Here is a 24,105-nt window from a genome sequence, read left to right as displayed (position 1 = left end):
TATTTTCAAACATGGCGGGTAATGGCGGAAAATAAATACAACACAAATGCTGCGAGTACTCGACCAATCAGAAATGTTCAGCGCTGCAAGCTCCACCCAAAAGGTTCCTGTACTTTCGGAAAGTACTACCCCCCGAGCAGGAACCTTTTGGGGGGTAAAATAAAGCCCCAGGAACTAAATTTAGACCCTAGTTCCTGCGGTGGAAACGCACTGAGTTCCTCAAAAGGTTCCTAGTTCCGGGGTATAGTTCCTGCGGTGGAAACGCGGCTAAATACAACACAAATGCTACGAGTACTCGACCAATCAGAAATGTTCAGCGCTGCAAGCTCCACCCAAAAGTTTCCTGTACTTTCGGAAAGTACTACCCCCCGAGCAGGAACCTTTTGGGGGGTAAAACAAAGCCCCCAGAACTAAATTTAGACCCTAGTTCCTGCGGTGGAAACGCACTGAGTTCCTCAAAAGGTTCCTAGTCCCGGGGTATAGTTCCTGCGGTGGAAACGCGGCTACTTGTAGATAAAATGGTTCAGGTTCTCAGGGCCAATAACCAAAATCTCCATCATTGAGGAAGTTAAGAGACATCCAGTTCTTGATTGCAAACAGACCTATAGAAGAGCCATGTTAAGTTTGGCTTCACTTGATGAATGCAGCTGTGTGTCATCTGCATAACAATTGAAGGTGATGGAGCTAAACTGGTGAATTTCACGTCCCGGTGGAAGCATATAAAGAGAAAACTACACTGAACAAAAATATAAATGCAGCACTTATCAATTTTGAAGAATTTATTGTGTTCAAAAGGTAATAAATGTAAATCAGTCAACTGAAATAGATTTATTGAGCAATTATCTATTGATTTCATGTGATTGGGGATACAGATTTGTTAGTCACAGATTCCCAAAAAAAAAAAAGATACCATGAAATGAACAATATCGATCAGTATCTTGTGCGACCACAATTTGCCTCATGCAACGCAACACATCTGCTTCGCATTGAATTGATCAAATTGTTGATTGTAGCCTGTGGAATATTGTCCCACTTCAATTTCTGTAGGAAGTTGTTGGATATTGGTGGGAACTGGAACACGCTGTCGTACGCGCCGGTCCAGAGTATCCCAAACATGCTCAATGGGTGACATGTCTCGTGAGTACGCAGGCCATGGAAGAACTGTGACATTTTCAGCTTTAAGGAATTGTGTACAGATCCTTGCAACATGGGGCTGTGCATTGTCATGCTGAAACATGAGATGATGGTGGTGGATGAATGGCACAGCAATGGGCCTCAGGATCTCATCACAATATCTCTCTGCATTCAAGTTGCCATGGATAAAATTCACTTGAGTTCTCTGCCCATAGGATATGCCTGCCCATACCAACACCCCACCACCACCGTGGGCCACTGTTCACAACGTTGACATCAGCAAACCGCTCCCCTACCCGACGACATACACACTGCCTGCCGTCTGCCCAGTACATCTGAAACCGTGAATCAGCTAGCTACCTACTTACCTAATAATGAAGATAAAGTTATGATAGGCTAGAGCTAGCTGTTTACAGTTTAGTAAATAGTTTAGTAACTTAACCAGCAATCCATCACTTGGTACTTCATTATCCACAATGACAAGTTTAATAGCTAGCTAAATACCTGAGAAGGTTGTCGTTGCTCCACCATGTTCCGGCGTAAATGATGATGTGCATGCCTTCAGTCAGGGGAGGTAAACACGGCGCATACCAATGATGCATTTGTCCGAGTGACCAATAAAGTCGCCCCCTTCCCTTCACCCCGTTTCCACGTCAAAATCATGCCAAAACCCCAAGCGCAAGAAAAATGGAATCGTAATCGTAAAAAATGAAATCGTACATGAGTGAGAAAAAACAATTGCAATTTAATGTTTTACATTTGTGAACATAACTTTTTCGTTTACAATTCAGAAAAATGCATTTGATGTTATTTTTTTGATCACGGGAAACATTTCCACATCTATGCCTACGATTTTTTTTTCCTACGCGGATGTTTCCTCCCTGCATCCTCTCCGACAGATGGTTCTCCGCCAGCTGGATGGCTGCACTACAGTGGTTGGTTGGTGGCACCGTAGCTAGTCAGAGGTCCCTTTCAGGAGCCCCATTATTAACTGCTCCAGTGCCACCTGCTCCACAGTCTCTTCAGAAGTCAGACATTCCGCTTGCAGCCAGCTTTGGCAGGAGTTGAGGAGCTGCTGAGCATAAGCGAACGGCCAACCAACTGCAGCAAACAAAAGTTTGCGCGGCTTCTTCTGGTAGCCTTCTGGCTTCAGTCCCGCCGGTTCCCAGATGGTGGCCCAAAGGGTTGGGCAGTTGGCCAGGGCAATGCCCGGTAAGTTGTGGGCAACCATTTGTAGCTCCCTCAAGTTCAAGAGTAGGACGTGCAGCACCTACCCCTCTACCGGCCAGTTACAAACCGTAGATGTCTGCTCAAACAGTTTGATAATTGCCCCCGGGTCGTCCTCCGGTCCCATCTTTTGTAGTTTTAGGTTTGCCAGGAGGGGGCTCGGGATGAGACTGGCTGTTCACTTTTTCAGCAGCACTGTTAGGACCGCTCGATCCGCAGCTGGTGATGCAGACATAGCTTTTATCGCTTGTTGCTGATGTTTCTGCCAGCTGCAGAGAGCTTGGCGTTGCTACTCCTGCATTTGTGCTGGTTGCTTCATCATCTGCACTAGTGGAGAGCTTTCCATCCTCAGAGACTCCTGTGTCCTGAGTTTCAGCACCAAATATGTCACACGCCATGACCACCCTGATAGGAACAGAAGAGCTGGACACAGGGAGATTCAGAAAATTCCGGATGAGTCCGAGGTTTATTTACAAATGGGGAGAGAGAGAGTGTTACAACCCAAAAATAAACAAATGCAAAAACCTTCTCCCATCACCCTAATGGGGTCTGGGTAAAAATAACAAAGGCAAAATAAACAATACATTTTACCAAAACTCACTTTTCAGCCAACTTTGGCTTGTGACATGTTCTGTCTCTTGGAGCGGTGTGGTATCCCTGGTCTCAGACGCCTACTGTGGAATGAAGCACAGTTTTAAATCCTGAACTGATTCATAACACAATCCAGGTGTGTGTGCCTACTTAACCAGTAGCCATGGTCCTCTAATTGCTCTGAATTCCTTTTGCAAACTGAGCCCTGCCACAAATAGTTTTTAAAGTTTTAGGAAATTACTAGTTAGCAAACCAGCTTGCGTACCGAGTTAGAGATTTGCCAAAGCCTGAGGTAGGATTTTAAGCCTGGCCCCTCAGGTGTCCAAAGATCCCATAGTCATATTCCTTACCAGTGAGTCTGCTGTGAACTAGCCACAGTGGCCACAAAGTTAATCTTTTGTATATAGATTTTGCGTGTGTATCTGTTGTTTTTATTGGTTGATGTAGCTAAATGGCAAAATCCCCTAAGTTTGGGGTTTTATTGTGTGGAAGTTGTTTTTGAATTCTGTCTGTTTACATGAGGTCAGAAGGTACAGAAGTTAATGTTTTAAGGGCTGAGAGTCTGTGATCATTGTGGATATTTCTGTAAGAACCCTGAAATCTGGCAAACTCTCCCCTGGCAAACTCTCGGTGCTGTATAGGTCTCAGGCATGCTGCATACCTGCCATCCCAGTTGAGTTCAGTGACTTGAACATGTGCATACTCTAAGGCTGGCAAGATGCCTGCTTGACTTTGTGTTGTCATTTCCGCTTTAGTTGACACAGCTCCAATTTTTCCAAGTACCCCTTGCTGCAGGATGGGGCGGGGTTGGATGTTAGGAGTCAGGGGGTCAGGAATGTCAGGGAGGTGGTGATGGAAGACAAGACATACATTGCATATGTTGGACTGGGTGTCTGCTAGCAGCTTGCCTTTTTCTTTGCTCAGATAGGTTTGACTAGAGGTGATATTGGCTAGTAGGGATGGTGCCAAATACAAATACCATATTCAGCAACGCTCAAATGATGCGTTCTCCCTGAATGTTTTCTCATCCCGAATTTGGTCAATATTTTTCGGATTCTGATTTTTTTTCCCATCTCTCTGATGAGATTCGTTCAGAAGTCAGCAGCAAGTTTCTCAATTAGACACATGCACACGTGCAGAAAGACAGCAAGTGAGAGTTTCCTTTAACACTAAATAGGCCAGAGTGATGCCATCACGCTTTGGGGACTTTATAATTAAAATTAATCCATCACCGTAAATTCTATATCCTCCTCCTTCCAGAACTTTAGTAAATATTTGGCCTTAACCTAACTGGGTTTTTAAAATATAAAAAAATACACTGTAAAGAAATACAGGCAGTTTGTCCCATTTTCTTCACAACCCCCCAACAATGGACAACAGGTGCTTTTACCCAGGTAAGAACATGTCGCTGTCTACTCCAGTATACAGTTCAGTTAATTCACTGCAATCATCTGATGAAGTTGATAAAGCCTTTTTGGGGTTGAATAATTGTGGACGCTGTATGTACAGAAATGATAGGCTTAGGTAGAGGTGGTGGTGGGGTTCATGCAGTTCATACTAAGCCATTCAGCGTAAGAATGAATAATTATTTTTTGATTCATAAAACATTTTGTCTATGTTTGAAACACTTGACATTTGACTGTTTGTTTTTCTCTGTGTTATAAAAGCCTGTTATGGCTATGTAATATATGGGTCATTGTTTGTTAAATACAGCTTTAAAAAGCAAATTACCTGTTGTTAAACTGGATTGTTGATGTCATTGTAAAACCATGACTTTAATACTTTATCTGGACAGTAGCAGTGTCAGTGATTATAATGGTAAGCCTCAGGGATTTTTGGCATTTTGTACAGCTTCTGGGTTAAACCGTGCCGATTTCAAGTTTGAGCTATGCCCAGTTCCGGTTTTTTTATTCGAATTCAAATACAAACACAAATAGTGGCATCTCCCTCCATCCCTAGTCTCCACATAGTGGCTCACAAACATTCCCATAATAACCTAAACTGCTCCCCCCAACCCCTCCCCCCCCACCCCCCCCCCCCCCCCCCACAAAAAAAAGATCTGAAAATTGTTAATATGTAATGTCGACATAATGCTAACTAGGAGAGAGGGTTCATTTAACTTCAACTTAATATGTGTTGTATGGTAGATTGACCTGAACCAATAATTATATGAAGGAAGAAATCAGTACTTCTTGGAACCTCCCTGATCATTAAGTATGCATAGGTCAGGAGCAAAAGGGGTGTCCACCCCCCTCCCCTCTTTGATTAGATAAAAGATTCAGCTTTCTTTTAGTTAGCAGTCAGTTTGGGCAACTTGGCAAGAATAAGTTTGTAACTGTTAGTCAAGAGTGGGCATCTGAGTCCTGCATCTAGGTCTGGCGTTCTACATTTTATCTCTGGTATTTTGGAATACCCTGCACGTCCATGGATGTGTCAAAACCAAAGGTTTTTGAATTTCAGTTTTGACACCTTCATGGATTACTTTGGGACACACATGCTGTGGTTTGGTTTTTTTTTTTTCATTCCTTTCTTGCATGACTGTGAACTTGTCCATGTCTGCAACATATGTTTTTTTTTTTAAGGTAGTTGTACTTTGTCTTTAGATTAGATGTGAATATTTGTTGTAATTTAATAAAAATCTCTATCTTAATCTAGTTGTGAGTTGTAAATTTTTATAAAGGCTTAGCCGACTGTTTGCTCTGCCCATCAACAAATTTGGCAGGTCAATGACAGTTAATATCATTGATAATAATTACCAAATTAATATATATTACATGTTGGTGTTGGATAAGTGAGGTGTTTTAACTGTTGATGCACTTGTGTTTGGTATTTAGAGTGCCAAACATCCATCAAGGGTGTTAACTGCTGTGGTTAAAACTGCTGGGTTCGGAAAATGAAACATATTTTACTTAATCCTCACTTCGCTGTCAGAACATATCTTTCTGTCACCAATCATTCTGCATATATTTCTTGTAAGGGTAACGCTGATAATATTCAAGCATCACTGTCAAGTGTGCAGTTTATTTTCAATTATATGTGTGGTCGATCCACACCAACACTAGTGATGCCACTGATTCGGTGAACAAATCTTTTGAGCGGATCTTTTTAGTGAACTGATTCTACTGATTCAGTACACTGAAAAGAAATGCTTTGCCCATCAATAGGTGGAACTCTGAACTCAGTGCTTCATACAAGGAGCTCCTCCTCTGGCATGAACCACCATAAATTAAATCAATTAGCTTAAAACAGCCAAACTATAATAAATGAACAATACAGAAAATATGAAATCAATTACATAAATTGTCTATAACCAAAGAAAAGAAAATAAAGGCACTTGAAATGATCTAGACGCAAATTATAAATAAATACAAAAATTCCCCACTGTAAACTGAGACTGCAGTGGTAGCTGCCATCTACCCCCGTCTACATTAGGTTGGTTTGTTCTCTTGCTCCGTTTGGCAGTGCATGGAGCTGAGACGCGGAAGTGAGTATGATTAACATGGTTTTAACGATCAATGGAAATAGCAGAGATATGTGTTATTCAACCAAAACATTTACGCGCTAGACATTTGACACATAACAGTAGAAATAACACATACAAACGCAACATTACAAACTGGCACCAGCATCTGATATCTGATACAAGAAAAACAATCACATTATGTGCGGTCTTTAATAAAAACGAATAACATGGCTTACGGGCTCGTCACGGAATTAGACTGTGACATTTCTTATTCGATAATAAACACCAAAAAGGAAAAGACAGAAGGAACCCAGTGTCATTGTGGTTTGAATGGCGATGGAGGGGGATAGTCCTACAGTCTATTCCTTTTGTGAATTTCACCATAGTGTGTGAAATAAATATTCTGAACATGTTCTCTGCTTATTTTTGCTGGTATTATTTATTTATCCTTTTAGTTCTGGAGATCAGTAATCTTACGACTATTTTAGATGGATGTACAGCACTGTAGCCAGGTTGTGTTAGTTAATATTATTTCATTGTTATTGCACTTCATGTTATTATGGCATTGGGTTGTTAGTGTGTGATCCCATCTGCTGGAATGTGACATGCTGAGTCCTTTGCACTATGCACAGAGGCTATGCACTGTCCCATCTGGAGATTTCCTATGACCACTTATCAACACAATGAGATCTTGATAAGGTGTCTTACTGAGAGCCAGGATGGTGAAGAGGAATATTGATGAGGTAGCAGTTTTTTCCATCAAAAGACATCCAAACACTTTGAAATAAATGAATAAGGTATCATTTGGTGGTCCTGCTTTATTTTCTATTATGCTCATGCCAAATGATCTGGAGAGGACACTTTTTTGACAATTAGAATTATGCTCCTAAACCACATGTAGCAAAAAGAAACTACTCCTTACAGAAGAGTTGAATCTTTACCTTTGTATAGAATATGGTATATTTCCAAATACAGTTGAGTAAGTTATTGAATTAAATTTTTTAAGTTACCTATATTTGGGCAGGGCATTTTTATTACAATATTTTTCATACTACACCTTCTGGTTCAGTCAACAGATTTTATACACAGAGGTACATTTTTTTCCTAATGTATCTCAAAGCAGGTGGATTACAGAAACAGCCAATAATTAGAATTGCCAATTTCATTGTTGATTGTATTTGTTCAGTGTAACATTACCGATATTGTAACTATAACATACAATTGCATTATCACAAGCTGATTTATCAATACGCTGATATTGGTGGCGATATTGTGAAATGATCTGTGTGTCAGGACCAACACCTCTCTCTCTCACCAATGCTGTCGTTGGTTTGTTTGAAGGTGCTGTGATATTGATGAAGGTGCCCGAGAGTTGCTGCACAGCTGTTGAAGGCTCCAAGCTTGGTGCCTGCTTGACCTTGTGTTGTAATTTCCGCCTTTGTTCATGCAGCTCCAATTTCTCTGCCATTTATGAGTTTTCGACACATTCCAACGCAGTTGGATGCAGATCCAATGGACATTGGCTCTAGCCGAACATGATCTATATAATATGTACAGACAGCAACGCCAATAGAAACCTATGGGGAGCACATTACATTACATACATTACAGGCCTTTAGCAGATGCTCTTATCCAGAGAAACATTTCACATAGCACTTACATTGCATCCATTTATTCAGCTGGATATATTGAAGTAGGTTAAGTACCTTGCTCAAGGGTACAACGGCAGTGTCTTAACTCGGAATTGAACCTGTGACCTAGGTTATAAGACTAACTCCTTACCCATTATACTACACTGCCGCCCATAGACATAGAGACATATTCGTATATGGACAGGCAGGAGGAGTCAGAATTAGCAAAAACCAAAAAAACTGGTGTCCAGTGCCTCTATGGGGAACTTTCAGTTTTCCCATAGGCTATAATGGAGAAATTCCTGCCTTTTTATATCAAACTAAGGGGTTTACAGTCATATTTTAAACCCAGTTATACCTGAAATACATAAAAGAATAAGAATCAATGTGTTATTTTACTTGACACGATTCAATAAATTTATAGCCTATTGGTTTTTTGGTTCATTGAACGTCAACATTGGACTCTGGTTTGTCAATATATGAACACATGACTCTGGTTAGTGGAATGCCCACAACTGATGAATAGCTTAAGAATTGCGCATGGATAACAGAACTGTATGGACCACTCAAAAAATGTATCCTCCTCCACTCCAGTACTAACTCCTCTCCTCTGTGCCCCAGAAACTGATCTTTGTTCGTGTCCTCCCTCCCTCCAGTGTCCCAATATTGGAGGAAATGAGAGAAGCAGCATGCCTCCTCTGGTGAAGGATACATTGATGTATGCTACCGCCGACATCTTTTCTCTTCTAGGTGACATCATCATGCTCACACCCACATGGATTGAAAGAGCATCTCACAGAATCTGACACAATCCAAACTTTAGAAAGCGGAGATGGCATAATTATTTCCCACTGCAACAATAAATTAATTCATGCATATTCACACACTGAAATAACAGTAGCAGCCTTGCTCATTTGTGTTTAGAATCATGCTCTTTTATCTAACATTCATGTACAATTTGGAAAAATATTTTTCATAATTGGGGACAATGTAATTTTTCTGCAATCTCCGCTTTCTAAAGTTTGGATTGTGTCAGATTTTGTGAAATGGTCTTTCAATCCCTGTGGGTGTGAGCACGATGATGTGAAATAAAAATGTGAAGACTTCAGTGTAGCATACATCAATGTATACTCTGCTGGAGGCCAGCAGCTTTGCTGGTTTCCTCCAATATTGAGACACTGGAGGGAGGCAGGACACAAAAAATTGGTTTCTGGGGCATGGAGGGGAGGAGGTGGTAGCATAGGAAAGGAGGATACATACAAGTATTGGGATGCACCACCTCCTCTCCTTTCATCCACTCCACTCCTCCCCTGCTTGCCTCAACATACTTCCAGGTAGGAGATGATGTTGTGGGACGCAGCCCTGGATTCAGCCACACTCTACAGACACATGCCCGTATGCTCGTGTAAGCATGTACACACACAAAATTGGAATAAAAAAATCTTATCTTCTGTGGGGCTCCGAAAAACATAAGTCCCTTAATTAATTCTATGTGAATATATTTTGAATTTAAATGTAGGCTACTGTCCAAAATAGTATAATAGTATAATTTGTCAAATTCATAGTTTTGAATAGACTTCAATGGGGAAATATGCTTTTTGACACCAGAGGCTTAAAATGCAATACCTCAGTTAACCACTGGAGTTTGCGAGCTTCACAGAGAATGGCAATCCCTGGTCCCCTGCTCCTCCCTCATTCTGCATTAAGCATCTCGCGAGACCCAAACAAATCGAGGCTGTCGCACGCTCAATAAAGCAATGAACAACTACAGTAAAATACAAGTAATAATACACCATCATGTCATAATGCATCATTTTGCCAAAAATTACTCCTTGGCTTTTAAAAAGCATACAATGCCCACATAGCAATGTCTGTTCATATCGTTAGATTTTTACTAACCCATTTTTTAAATTATGGCTGACGAACAATTAAGTTCGTCAACCATAATTTACTTTCTTTAAAAAGCGTGTTGTTTTATGGGTGGAAATCCCCTAAATCCCCTGGACTGTACCCCCTGCATGAGTGGTACAGTCAACAACAGGCAAGTCCCTCAACCCGGGAAGTTAGTGAACTATTTTATTGTTTCACTGTTCTGATAAATTGGGTGGACAGAAAATATAATACGTGACATTCCATGGCGTTCTGACTGCATGTTGGCTCGCGGTTTACGACTTAATTTAATATAAGCATTAGATTTTAATCGTGCTTCGTCTCAGTTTCTTAAACTACACAGCGCTGCTGTCCATGTCGCAGAACTAAGGAGTGGATTACTAGAACAGCCTGTTTATTATCGTGTTTGACCGGAAACTGTCACCCACCGCCAGCACAAACGAGCAAACACATCAATGTTCCTTCCAAATGCGAAGTATACATCAAAAGCAAAGCTGGATTAACGACCCTTTTGTCAACGACTTTGAATATTGAGCATAGACACAGTTCGCTATATTAGCCTATAGGCTTTAGTGATATGTGAGTTCTCTGTGTTTTGTATTGTAGGGGTGGGTGGGAATGTGACATTCATTGTTTTTCTCTATGCATCCATTTTGTGTGGATTACAAAAAAAAAAAATACTGCTTTGCAACGTAAAGCCCTGACTGGCTCCCCCCGCTGTCAACACAATATAATTTAGCTACATGCTGGGAAATATTTGTCCGTTTAGGGCTAAACGCGTATAATGATTTTCGGTCGCCAGGCAGTCCTTTTTCTGTCAGGCTTCCACTTTATGTGTCTATATATCATTGGGGGAAGGGATCTGCTGGGGGAGGGGGCACCATGGGAGAAACTGGGATGTGAATCCGAATAGTAGAGGGAGACACGATAAATCATAGAACATACATATACATTTAAAGCGACAGATTGGTAACTTTCCTCGCCCAGTCTTAGAACTCGCTATCCACTGTGCAGCCGCACGTGTCACTTTGTGAAACGATAAAAATGCACCACTCGCATTCCCTAGGAGGAAAAATACAAGACCGACACCCCCTCTCTCGAAACAAAGGTCAAAGTTCACAGGAAGCTGGGGGGCTGCCATTTTTCCTGCAAACATTTTTAGATGCAAAAGAGACGAGTGTGGTCGTCGCTGAATATATATCATTAATGTTTTGTGACAGTTTTCTGTTTAAAATATTTCACCCTGTTCTCATAGAAACTCATCATTGATGAATGAAGACGAGATGGAAAGGATAGCGGAACAATCGTGGAATTCTTCCTACACCTACCAGGTGAGCAAGCACAGCGCTGAGATGCTACACAACCTCAACGTCCAGAGAAAAGATGGAGGCAGGTTTTGCGATGTGATCTTACGCGTCGGAGAGGAGAGCTTCCCTGCTCACAAGGCGGTGCTAGCGGCTTGTAGTGAATACTTTGAATCGGTATTCAGTTGTCAGGCGGAAGGCGACGGCGAGACGAAGGAGCTGGAGATGCACACCATCAGCCCCAAAGTTTTTAAAGATATTTTGGACTTTGCTTATACCTCAAAAATTGTCGTACGACTGGAATGCTTCCCCGAGCTGATGACAGCGGCAAAGTTTCTTTTGATGCGCTCGGTCATCGAGATCTGTCAGGAAGTAATCAAGCAATCAAACGTACAGATTCTGGTTCCGCCCTCGCGAGGAGACCTTAGTTTGTTCCGTACTGCTGGGGGCAACGAAGTGGGTTATCCATTGCCGTTGGACATGTCGAACGGAGCTGGACTTGTAACTAACGGTCCTGTGTATGGTAGTAATGGACAGACGCACGATGTTGATGGTAGTCATACCAGTGGTCCAGTTTTGTCGAGTGGCAGCTCCCAATCCGCAATGCCCGTGCTGCATACTGTTGATAGGCTACCTGTGACACCAACAGAGCAGACCGGGAATCCATTTCAAGGAGGAGGTACTCCAGGGTCGGGAAACAAGAGAGGCAGAGGACGACCAAAGAAAGTGCCAGCTATGGATCCTTTACTTTTTAACCATAGCGTTCCTAAGGACCTCGGTATTTTCCCATGCGGAATTTGTGGGAAGATATTTACAGAAACAGTGCGTTTGCGAAATCATGAAGCACAGCACGCCGCATCCAGTGGTCTGCACAGCGGCGGAGTCAACAATAGCGGGGACAGCTCGGTTGGTGTGGGAGGCCCAACTCCGTCATCTCATGCCCAGTCAGGACTGCTGGAAAATGGTTTGACTCTGCATAGTGGTGTGGATGCCAGTCGCAAGAGAGAAAGGACGAGACGTCATGTTGGTTGTGACATTTGCGGGAAGGTATTTCGCGACGTGTATCACCTGAATAGACACAAGCTATCTCATTCCGGTGAGAAGCCATATGCTTGTCCTGTTTGTGGCCTGCGGTTTAAGCGCAAGGACAGAATGTCGTACCATGTGCGTTCACACGATGGCTCCGTGGGCAAACCGTACGTCTGTCAAAGCTGCGGGAAGGGCTTCTCCAGGTGAGTTTTGGTGAACAGTATTAACCCAGAGGGTTGGCCAATGCAGCAGAAGTTTGACAGCAATGCTGTTGTTGCTTACAATCTTTACAACAAGACTGGAATAGAATATATTTAACATTTATATTATAATGGTCATACAATTAATTTTTTTTCCTTCAGCATTTAGGCCTATAATATAAAACTATAATACGTAGAACTCTATGTAGCTCTACGTACAAGACTAATAAAACAAATGTTACCTGACTAGATAACTAGAGCTCCCCATTAACATGTAATTTGGCAGATGACATATCGGCCATCAAAATAATTGTTTAGAACTAACGCATAGTTTTCTTGCAATTTAATGCATAGTGCTGGAGACATTGAAGTGCAGATTAATTATGCTAGGAAACCAATCATAATACTCATTGAATACAATTTATTATGCTTTAAAATTGGTTTAATTAAGATAGTTGTATAACTTCATGGTGCTGCATTAAATATGGTGTCAATAGGAAGCTAAAAGTTCGATTCTCAGACTATGGCACAGTTATAAAATTTATAAGCATATTCAAACTGAAAAATGAGGATGAAGAGTGCCATATGTATTTCCGCCCAAAATATGAAAATTGGTCTCTGGAGAAACGTTCCAGCAAAGTAAACTAATGATGGTTGAACATACATGCATCATCCCTGACAATATGTGCAAATACACACATTTTGTTTCTTACAAACTGTTAACCTTGAGAAACCCCCTTGAAAAAATGCAGCATTTATAGTCATTATGGTCACCATTAATGTCGGCTAATTTTAGTTCTGGAGGAAGGGTAATGAACATTTTTATGCATGGGAGGTTTAGATGTAATGACAATGTGGTTGTAATTTTCTTAATGATATCTCTTTTGCCAATTATGAATATACAAGCAATTAAAACTCATTCTGTTACCAGAAAGGTAGCAGAGGGACAATGTGACATTTTTATGTTTGGGACAATGATGAATATAAATCTTGTATTGTGAAATACCCCCCCCCCCCCAGTGTTTGGAGAAAACATGAAATATAAAAAAATATGGGGCTTTAATGCTCCTTTTGACAAGGGTTGTTTTCTGTAATATTCCTGAAAGCACATGTTAAACATGGATGTTTCTTAAGTTCAGCTGGTACCCGTTTTGTGGTGACCGCTTGTTTTGAAGTGAACCTGAATCTAAATAACTGCCATCGGATTCAAAATATTTATAATCTTTATTATGAATTACCAAATTCATATGAAAATGAATGTTTTCACTTGACATTAGACTGTTTAATTTTCCAGGCCCCAAACTTTATTAACAGATAAAGCTGGAGTTTGAATGTAAAGGGTCAAGGAGAGCCTGCAGTTCACTCTGCACCACAGCCAACTTGGATAGGACACATTCGCTTGTTATTCTACAAATATATGGATTAGGGGAAATTGGTATATACCTAAGTATTCATTTAAGATAGTCTGTTTTTCATTTTGGAATTTCATGATGTAGTTTTAAGGGTTCGGATTAAAACTAAGTAGGCTAGATTTATGCACCTGTTCATTTGTTTTAGACAAGTCTTCTGTTAGGCATATTTTCTCCTCAGGCACATACTCAATTTGTGCATGCGCTTAAATTTGATACTGGGAAGTGTTACCTTGCTAGAGCAATGACAATTCAGAAATTTTAGCTGATGATTATTTTTCACACAACTTTTGCGAATAGTACCGTGGAAGCCTAATTATTATTGCTTCTTTGACAAATGCGGCTTTAAGGAAGATCTATTTATTTGTAATGAACCTACTTAAAACATAAGTGCCTGACTTTTTTTTTGTAAACCAAAATAAATTGCACACGGGACAGTAATGATTATGGTATAGACAATGCTTTAAATAGACTAAGCTTATATAAATAACATGGTTGGACATATGCCACATTTCTTTAAATGTTGGCTTTTCCTACTGTATAGAACGGGAGTATTTCAATCGCTACATACCTCGTCACACTGTCCATCAGCATTTTACACTTTTTGCTGTCTGCTATATTAGCCACTTCCAGAAGCTGCTGCAAGACCCAGTAGCTGGGGTGCACTGAAAAAATGTTCATTTTTTAATTTAATTTTAAAAAAATATAAAAGTCTTTTTGAGTTCAATTAAAATCAGGTCTTGGAATGCAATGGATGAATGCAGGGTTTTCCCCAGAAAAGTTGTTAGGCCCGGTGGCAAGTATCTTTTGACAGGGGCCGGCGGCCACTTGTCTTTTTTGACGGGGGCCCGGCGCGGGCCAGCGACAGACTGATGGTAGCATTAAGGTAGGGCCCTATAGTTTCTGTGATAACGGAATGACGGACGGAATCGCGGAATTGAGAATTTAAAAAAGCTATAACACAGATTCCATAGGGCCCTATATTAAGTCAGTGCGAAAAGCCGACTGGAGATTTGAAAATATAACTACGTAATGTGAATGTTGTTATAAATAAGTAATTTATTCAACACACATTTTTAAAAAATCAACAACTATTTACAGCGTAGCAGGGTCTTGCAAAGAACCTGACAACAATGTACAGTCTTGGAATGCTGTGTTTTCAACAACAACAAAAGAAATGAAATGAAATAAAAATAAATATCAAAGTTTTTGCACTCTACAAAAAACTTAAAAGTCCTGACTGGCTACTGATTCTTACAGCCTTGGAATGCTGGGCACATTTCAACAACTAAATTAATTAAAATAAATAATATCAAGGTTTTTTCACTCTACAAAAACTTCAAGTCCTGATTGGCTGCTGTGCTAGATCAACCAAGAGATCCAAACTGATCACTTTAGGGTGACCAGACGTCCCCGTTTTCCTGGGACAGCCCCCGTTTTTGGTGGCCTGTCCCCGGAAATGTCCCCGTTTTTAACTGTGCATTAAAAACAGACCGCAAAGTGAAATAATGTTTTACGTGGCAAGAAAGACCGGGCTGCAGAGCCTACCGGTTGTCTCAATCGCGTTGTGCTTGTTTTGGCCAACAGAGGGGCTGCTCGCTATAGCAGCTTCATATCACTCTTCTTCTACTAACTACTTGCTCACCCTAGTTTTAGAGAAAACTGCCATGGAAAACTCAGCCAGAAGCTAGCAAGTGTCAGCTGAATCCATAACATCACCACAAACGTCTTTTCAAGACCATAGTTTATTACAGTACAACAGTTACCATGGTCAAAATGCATGAAACCGGAATTGTCCCCCTTTTTTATTTCATAGATAATAACATTGGATATTTTAATGATATATTGACCACCAAACTGGAAATGTTCCCAGTTTTCATTTCAGAAATATGTTCACCTTACTTTAAGGACTAGGGAAAAATCGGCACTAGGTGCATTCCATTTGCTTATAATTGTGTCCTCTCCTTCATGAGCACAGTCAAAAGCAAGCAAAGTAGGATCGCTACCATGTTGCATTAAACTATCCAGTCTCGTTTCAGATCAGTGCTCATGAAGGAGAGGACATAAGCTAATGTGTTACTGACTGTTTGGCTAGCTAGCTAAGTTAGCTAAATGACCACGTTGTCATGCACATCAAAGTCATCAAGCTAACGTTATTAATAAACAAGTGAAGTTGTTATTTCGATGGCGATTAATAAGTCATGTAATGTTACAATATATCGAACGTTACATTCATGCTACTAGTTTAACGTTACCTACACACTGCTTAAGTTAATATAAAAATAATGTACTTATCGATGAGATGAAGTGATAACGCAGTTTGTAACGAGGTTAGTTAGCCTACTAAATAAGAAATGGTGGCTTACTAGGTAACGTTAGCTTGTGATAGTTGGAAGCGTCAAGTGTTGAACGTGACTCTACGCACAATGAGGGTAAAGAACACTGATCTCAGACCTGCTGTTTTCCTATAGTGCGTTCACATTTTAACCAACAGATGTCGCTGGTGAGCTTTCCAACTGAGCTGGCCCTTTGTAACTGTGGTTTAAAAATACATTTAAAAAAAAAAAAAAAAAAATTCCCTGATGCTTAGGCCTGGCGGGCCGCCGGGCTTGCAGTACACTGGCGGAAACCGTGGAATGCAGTGACATAATTTTAAGTAAACTCAAGCAGAATTAATTACAGATTGCTAGTTGTACACATTAAGTTGCCTAAACTTCTTTTTTTGTTGTTGTAAATTTAAACATGAGATTAAACTCAGTTAAACAGGTTACTAGTAGTACCCATATAACTGAGTTAGGTAAACTCATTTTCTTTGTAAAATAAACCAAATCTCACATGCGAATGAGCTCAAATTGAGGTACAGGCTACATCTGTGGTCAATAAATTAAGTTGAATCAGTTTCTATACATGAGGTGCCAAAATGCTTAATTTCAGTCAACTCAATCCAGAAAACTCTCTTAGCAGTGAGAGCAGTGTTTTTATTGAGCACAATGCAAGGGGGTCCTTCCCACACAGCAAACTCTCACATGGTATGAATTCACCCAAAAAACTATTTACACTAGAGCTACTGCTAAGCACACTTTACTACTGTAACACTTAAACATTTTCAACAACTAACAACATCTATTTAGCAGTATCACTCTGGGTCTTGCTGCACTGCATTGAACTGTGAGGAAAATAGGCTGCGTTAACTAAAACAGCAGCAGATGTCTTCGTGTTTTTCTTAAGTTGTTCTTCAGGACGAATAATCTTGATTTGGAATGACTAATGACTAATTTTGTTTGAGTTCTTAAGTCAAATGGTCCACCTGGTCTGTTCTTAATATTTTAAGTAAATTCCAACAAATGGTTTCACAGTATTTTAGCAATGTGATTTGTTGGTCAAATCCTCATTTCTATTCATGAAATTAGCTTAAATAATACAAGAAGATTTCAGAAAAATAACTTGTTGGACTTATAGCCATTTATTTAGGTATGGCCAATTCAAATGATCACTTCCAATAATTTTCAGTAATTTATACTGTAATTTTTTTGAGACACTGTTACCTTTAAATAAAATTATAGTCACATTTACATGGCCTCTGAATTATTTTTTACATGTGTTTAGGCGTGAAAAATAACATGACAAAAATTATTTCCAGCACACTTTCATTAACGAGTTGCAGGAGGATTAGCCGAAAAAAGATATACATTTATTTATGTATTTGTCGTTTTTCTGCTATTCCTCCTGCAGCTCTTAGTACCCTGCTTTCAAGAGCACCTTGGTTCATGCTACCTGGAGTGAACCTAAAATATTTTCCTCTTGTTGACACTTTCATTACCTTTTAGTTACACATTTAATCACATTATTACATTACTTAAAAATAATGTTGAAGTTTTTTAAATTGTTGTAAGTATACTGAGACTTTTTGAGCATGAAAAAATTAAACTTATACTGTTTAGGATGGAAACAATAATTATTAAATGGATAACTATTAAATACATGTTAAAGGTACTTAAGGATGCAGGACTTTGCTCAAAGTTGTGCAAATTTGGGTCAGATGGTTGATTCTCAGGTGGTTTCTTAAATTTGTTAGCGTCTTTGACTGCTTGCTTTTTCAGATAAATGCAGCAAATCACTTCCTCTCGATTTTTGGGCTTTTCTCTGTTCTTGAGCATCAAATGTGCCCCAATGGATGAAGTCAGGTGGGGCTTTTGCAATGAGATGCATTTTTTTGCAATCATTATTTCACTATGTTTATTGCTGTTTTAAGCTTAATGCTAGGCTATTTGGTATCAGTAGGCCTACATTTCAAAGAGTGTGAATTGTGCACACACTCATTAATAACGTTTAATGTCTTGCTGCAGCTTAGTTTTAACTATTAAAGTAGCAAACCAATGGAGGTCGGATACATGTGGATTTATTTGAAACTTTGAGAGAATAAAAAGGTAAAATAAAAGGAAACTGAGACAGTTTATGGAAACAATCATAGAAGTTCATTGTCCCCAGTTCATGTAATTATTCCGATTATACAATTGTCGGCACAGCCCTATACCTTGCATGAACTAAAAATTTTAATTCACAGGCAAGGTTAGCACACATTAAGGTTAAGCGCACGCCCCCAAGTAGATGAAAGTACTGCCACTGGAATTCCGTTTGCACTGCATTTCTAATATCTCATACTCCTCTAAACAGAGAGAACTATTAAATTAAAACACTCTTCAAATCAGTGTGGTTTCTGTGCATTCATTGCAAAATGTCACAATTGGACTGAGAATTATTTGAAAAGAATAACACAAGAAAACAACAACAATAAGAAAACAACAGCAAGTAGTGTTTGGGATTGTTTTTGATAGGGCCATGTAAAACTGTAAAGTATTCTATAAAGGCTCGGACATACTTTCCGCGTTCCGCGCACGTGGTTCCATTTATACTACAATTGAGGGTCCGCGTCGGCCTAGCGTTCCACGCATGCACATTTCCCAATCCACACTCCGTTCCAGTTGGTGGCGGTAATGCACCATAACGTTGTTTTCCAACTGCCATTAAAATCAAGAAGAAAAAGAAGCAGCAGCATGCACATTAGGAAAAAAAATAGTAGCCTATTTTCATCTCTCCCAAGCGTTTGCGCGATTTCTCGCCAGGAGTTCAACGCCATTTGACTGTCTTTGTATTCTTTCAAAGACAAATTATATAAATGTGGGTAACGGCGGATTTCCTTGCACAAATCTCTTCAAAACAAGCATCCATTTTGTTATCTGGAGCATGAGCAGTTGGCGTGCATGCTATGTGTACAGTCCGCACAGTCACAGATTTTGGGCTGCGCACGGACGTCCGCATAGGGGTCCGTGCGGACGTCCGTGTAGGGGTCTGCACGGACCCTTGCGGACATGGGCGGATGACGACATTTACGTCAAGCGGACCAAAGCGGGCCCACGCGGACACGGAAGGTATGAAGCGGGCTTAACGCAGGGAGTAGCCCCTTGCTGTGTTAAAAATACTCCTTCCATGCTGTGGTGCAAGGACGAGCCTCACCGTCTCTGATCCCAGACAGACTGTGCCAGTGTTGACTGTGACTGGTAGCGCCATAGGGCGATGTACAATTGCAGAGTACACTCACCGGCCGCTTTATTAGGTACATCTATTAAGTACCAGGTAGGACCATCTGCTTCCAGAACAGCCTGAATTCTTTGCAGCATGGATTCAACAAGGTACTGAAAACATTCCTTATGGATTTTGGTCCTTGCTGACTTGATAGCATCACACAGTTCTAGCAGATTTTCCGGGAACACATTCATTATGCGCACCGCCCGTTCTATCTCATCCCAAAGGTGCTCTATTCACTTAAGATCAGGGGAATCATTGAAGTAAAGTCTTTGAGATGATGTGTGCTTTGTGACATTGTGTATAACCCAATTGGAAGTATTCATTTGAAAAAGGGTGGCCATAAAGACTGTTGCCATAAAGGGATGCACATGATCAGCAACAATTCTTAGGAATGATGTGGCATTCTAATGAAGCTCAGTTGGTATTCAGGAGCCTAATATGTGCCAAGAAAACATCCCCCACATCAGCATGTCACCTCCACCATCCTGCACTGTTGACTCAAGGCAGCAGGGGTCCATTGATTCGTGCTGTTCCCACCAAATTCTGACCCTACCCTCTGTCTGTTGCTGCAGAAATCGCGATTTGTCAGACCAGGCAACATTTTTTCAGTCTTCCGGTTTTGGTGATTACATACCCACATTAGCCTCAATTTTCCTGTTCTTAGCTGACAGGAGTTGAGGCTGGCGTGGTCTGAAGTTGAAGCTGTAGCTTATCCGCTTCTAGTTTTATTGCGTTGTGCATTCAGAGATGCGCTTTTGCACACTACTTTTGTAAAAAAGCAGTTCTTTGAGCATTTGTGGCTTTTCTGTTACCTTGAACAAGTCCCATTCTCCTCTGACCTCATTAACAAGGCATTTTCGGCTGCTGAACTGCTGCTCACTGGATGTTTTTTTGTTTATCGCACCAATCTCTGTAAACACTAGAGACTGTAGTGTGTAAACATCCTGCAGAGACAGGTTAATGCGCAAAATGAGAAATGGAAACAGTTTCTTCGAATAAGTTCTGACATAGCAAACATTCAAGTCACATGACTGATCAGCTGTTTCCGTTGTCGGCATCTTCCCATTTCTTTCTCTTCGTCTCCAGACAGCATGAAACATGGCAAATACTGGCTGACATGAAAGAACAATTACAACTTGCCCAACTGAAAGTAATTCCTGAAGACCTCTCTCCATTTTTCGCTATAGTTTTTCGCTCGTAGACTTGTTTTGTTTCCAGTTTGCAACCTCTTCGTCTACTCTGTTTATTACAGCCATGCATAACGTAGCCTATACCGCCAACTTCTGACGTAACTACGCTTTGCGTAGCCTGGTTCGTTCACTCCAAACCAGTTAATGGAAACACTCTTAATTCGCATTTTCTTTTTTTTCTTTTTTGCGATATTTCAAAAGTTTGCTTAAAATTCACATGACAATTTAATGGAAACCTGGCTAGTAAATCAATGATACAGTCCTATTCGCTTCTCTTTTGCTCAAGAAAACGATGTCAGCTAGGTCTATCAGCAAATATATGGCTTAGCTATGCCCAGAAGTCCTCAATAATAATAGTATTTTCAAAGAAATTATGAAAACTCGTTGACAGCGTTTTGTTAGGTGCAGCGTCTTTTACTGCTACCACAGAGTGAATGCATAAGTGAATGCGTTGATAAGAAAATTTTCGGTTACGCTGACCTATAAAACGCTATTCCAAAAGCAAAATCAGACATGTTATACATCGTTAGAAAGCTTGTACTCTCACCTACTGAATAAATGAATTGTCAATAAAGCCAGACTGTACTAAAAAGTGTGACAACACCGTAAACAACGTGTGGTATTACGCACATATGTTTTGGAAGGTACCCAGGCATCACAAATGCGCCTATATATTTCAGAAACTGATTGTCCAAGACAATATATGACTACTCAGTCTTAAAAGGGACATCTCTATGCGTAAAACCAATGGTAAGGTTGTACATTTATTCCAGTTTTAGTCCCAGATATTGACTGTAGAATGACATGGTATCATTTTTTAAAACTTTGTCTTGTTTATTTCGTTATTCAGTGAGCAGCGTTTTCACTGCTGTATTGGCATATCTTAGGGCTATTGTTGGGTTTATCTTGTTGCTATGACGGAATACGATTTTTGAGCGGTGAAAGATAATTTTTATGAATGCCCAGATAGACAATATTGTCCATTATGTCATGAGTGGGGGGTGTATTTTAGATGAGACTGCAGGGAGTGGGTGCTTGTTAAATGAACGACTGGCGCGACAGTGGTAGCGCTGCAAAACTCTGTATTTGGCATAGTTGTCGTGTATCATTTTGTAATGAAACTAGAACACAGAGTTTGTATTTTCAACTCAGGTTGGTCGCTCGAGCGATGAATGTCTGAGTTGAGCAATCTAGGCACACCAGTGTGCAGACCATTAGGGGGCTTGTGCAAAGGGGTTAAGCGTTGTTCAGTGTCAGTAAATTTGTCAGCAGCGGTCGCTTTCTGCAAACCACCACTCAAGTTTCCATACTAGTCATACGCCATAACTGTTAAAAGTTTTAATATAGCAACTTGTTATAGCAACATACTTTTTTAAAGCACTCAAAAGCTGCAAAATTCACGACTTGGCCTGTAATACATTTTTCCCTTAGTTAAAATATAACAGATATGCATGTGCCTAACTCCTTCAGTCTATTTGACTGAAGCAAAATTTGGTCCATAATTCTTCCTCATGAAGAACAAATTTGTCACTTTGAATTTTCAAAAACAAAAAAAAAATTAAAACCGCAAGCGGCATTGGGAGGGGTCCAAGCATTGGCACTATTGCGCCCACTATGGAGCGAACAACTTAGTCATTTTTTGCCAGTTTGTGCTGCTTACTACTGTATCAGAATGCTGTTGCCTGACTAAGTTCGGACGTCACCTCCTGTGGTCACTCCACTTGCTACAGCCCCTGCCTACCTACAGGACATAATTCAACCCTACACGCCAGCTTGACCACTACTCTTTTCTCCAGTGCGGCTACTTGCACTCCCTGTCATCCGGGTGAATGGTTCTCGCTTGTCCCGACCACGGAGCTTCTCCATTCTAACCCAGTGGTGGAATGAACTCCCCATTCCTTTACGAACCACTCGGTCACTGCAAATATTTCGCCATGGTTTGAAGACGCATCTCTTCAGACTGTACCATGACTAACTCTAACACTACTCATTCGCAAGGTTACTCCCAATCTCAGATCTGTGTTATATCACTTTTATCCTTGTATCTTGATATTCTAGTACTTTCATGTTACCCTTGGATCTTCATCTAGCACTTTTGTGTTGCACTTGTACTATCATCTTAATGTTGTAGCTCTCTTATAATATCTCTTGTAATCATGCCTCACTTCTAGTTTGACTTGCCATAACTTTAATGTCTTAGCCTATGTTGTGTTAACTAGACTCGATGTTTATGGCTATGGGTAACTGATAATTTAATGAGAATCTTATTGGACCTGTGCTGTATGCACTTATTGTATGTTGCTTTGGATAAAAGTGTGCCAAATAACTGTAATGTAATGTACTAATCCTTCAGGCTCGAACTCTAGTGTTCTCTTTTTAAGGTAAATGCAGTACGGTGTGTCAAGCTGCAGTAGCCTGTTTGTTATGAAATTTGATTAATAGCTAAATTATTTAATACAATGTTGGCCTACTGTTTACCATGACTTTTAACATGATGGGTAGGTCTGCTATTTTTAAGCTGCATTCTGTTTCAAATTTGTGCTGTGAATATTGCAGTATTGTAAGATTTCCATTATACACAAGCGACATACAGTAGAATGGCTTCGCTGAGGCAGTGTGCTAGCCTATGTCCTTATAGGCTGTGTAATTGGCTAGCCGCTGCTGCTTATTGGCATGAGGTTGTTTTCTTAATTTTGTATGTTTGTTCAACGTTACTGTCTTTTTGTTTTGTAGACCTGACCACTTGAATGGACACATAAAACAGGTCCACACGTCTGAAAGACCCCATAAGTGCCAGGTGAGTGAATCACCATTTCCTATGGATGGATCTACTCTGGTTCAATTGCATTAAGGCACTGGCCTGGTGTATACCTGGAAGCTAATTTTCAACCCTACGGATGCTAATGATCTATCTTTATAAGGGAATGCTCAAGTATGCTCTTTGTAGATGGAAATATGTAACTAGATCAGGGCCAAAAGTTTGGTAAATCAGTATGGATCTGAAAAAGGAGAAAGTTGAAAATGAAATTGATTGAATTTGAAGAAAAAAGTGGTTTTGAATCTGCTTCTTTCACATACATTGTTTATTCTTTCCTGTTTAAAACTTTTCTTTTTCAGTTTCAAATCTTTTTCTTTTTCAACCAACTTTTGGCCCTGTTTTAGCATGGGTTGGGGTTTAGAAGAGAGGGGCATGATGTGGATGTGGTATCCCTTGAATGACAGTTTATCAGAATAAACAGTAAATAGACTGACTGGGTGCTTTGTTAACACACTCTTATGATGACAACTTGTAGTATGTTATTGTTGTATGTAATTATGACTATGCTTATATGTATTTAGCTAACTTGGACAATTAGCTATTTAGCTTGTGGAAGCTTATAGTATAACCATAAGTATAACGGTACTAAACCCTGAAGGCGTTGAGTTGTAAGGTGGCTAGCAAGCTATACCT

General features: G+C 40.3%; 1 protein-coding gene across 6 annotated transcripts in view; it reads left to right on the top strand.

Annotated features, from left to right (window-relative positions):
• Nucleotides 1-6,418: 6,418 nt before the first annotated feature.
• The window catches only part of LOC118237415 (POZ-, AT hook-, and zinc finger-containing protein 1-like), a 64,857-nt gene continuing 47,170 nt past the window's right edge, over nt 6,419-24,105 (top strand). For 2 of the 6 annotated variants that reach the window (XM_035436100.1, XM_035436101.1), the window contains exons 1-2: nt 10,863-12,472; nt 23,388-23,451. In XM_035436100.1, coding sequence (XP_035291991.1) covers nt 11,205-12,472; nt 23,388-23,451 — 1,332 coding nt within the window. In that variant the 5' untranslated portion in view covers nt 10,863-11,204. Of the gene's footprint in view, nt 6,437-10,126; nt 10,516-10,862; nt 12,473-23,387; nt 23,452-24,105 lie in introns of those variants that run through there. The other 4 variants (XM_035436097.1, XM_035436096.1, XM_035436098.1 and 1 more) reach the window with 4 other exon arrangements.

This window comes from Anguilla anguilla, chromosome 10 (assembly GCF_013347855.1).
Source record: "Anguilla anguilla isolate fAngAng1 chromosome 10, fAngAng1.pri, whole genome shotgun sequence".
NCBI lineage: Eukaryota > Metazoa > Chordata > Actinopteri > Anguilliformes > Anguillidae > Anguilla > Anguilla anguilla.
Note: the sequence above shows the minus strand (reverse complement) of the source record. Positions and strands in the feature narration are given on the sequence as shown.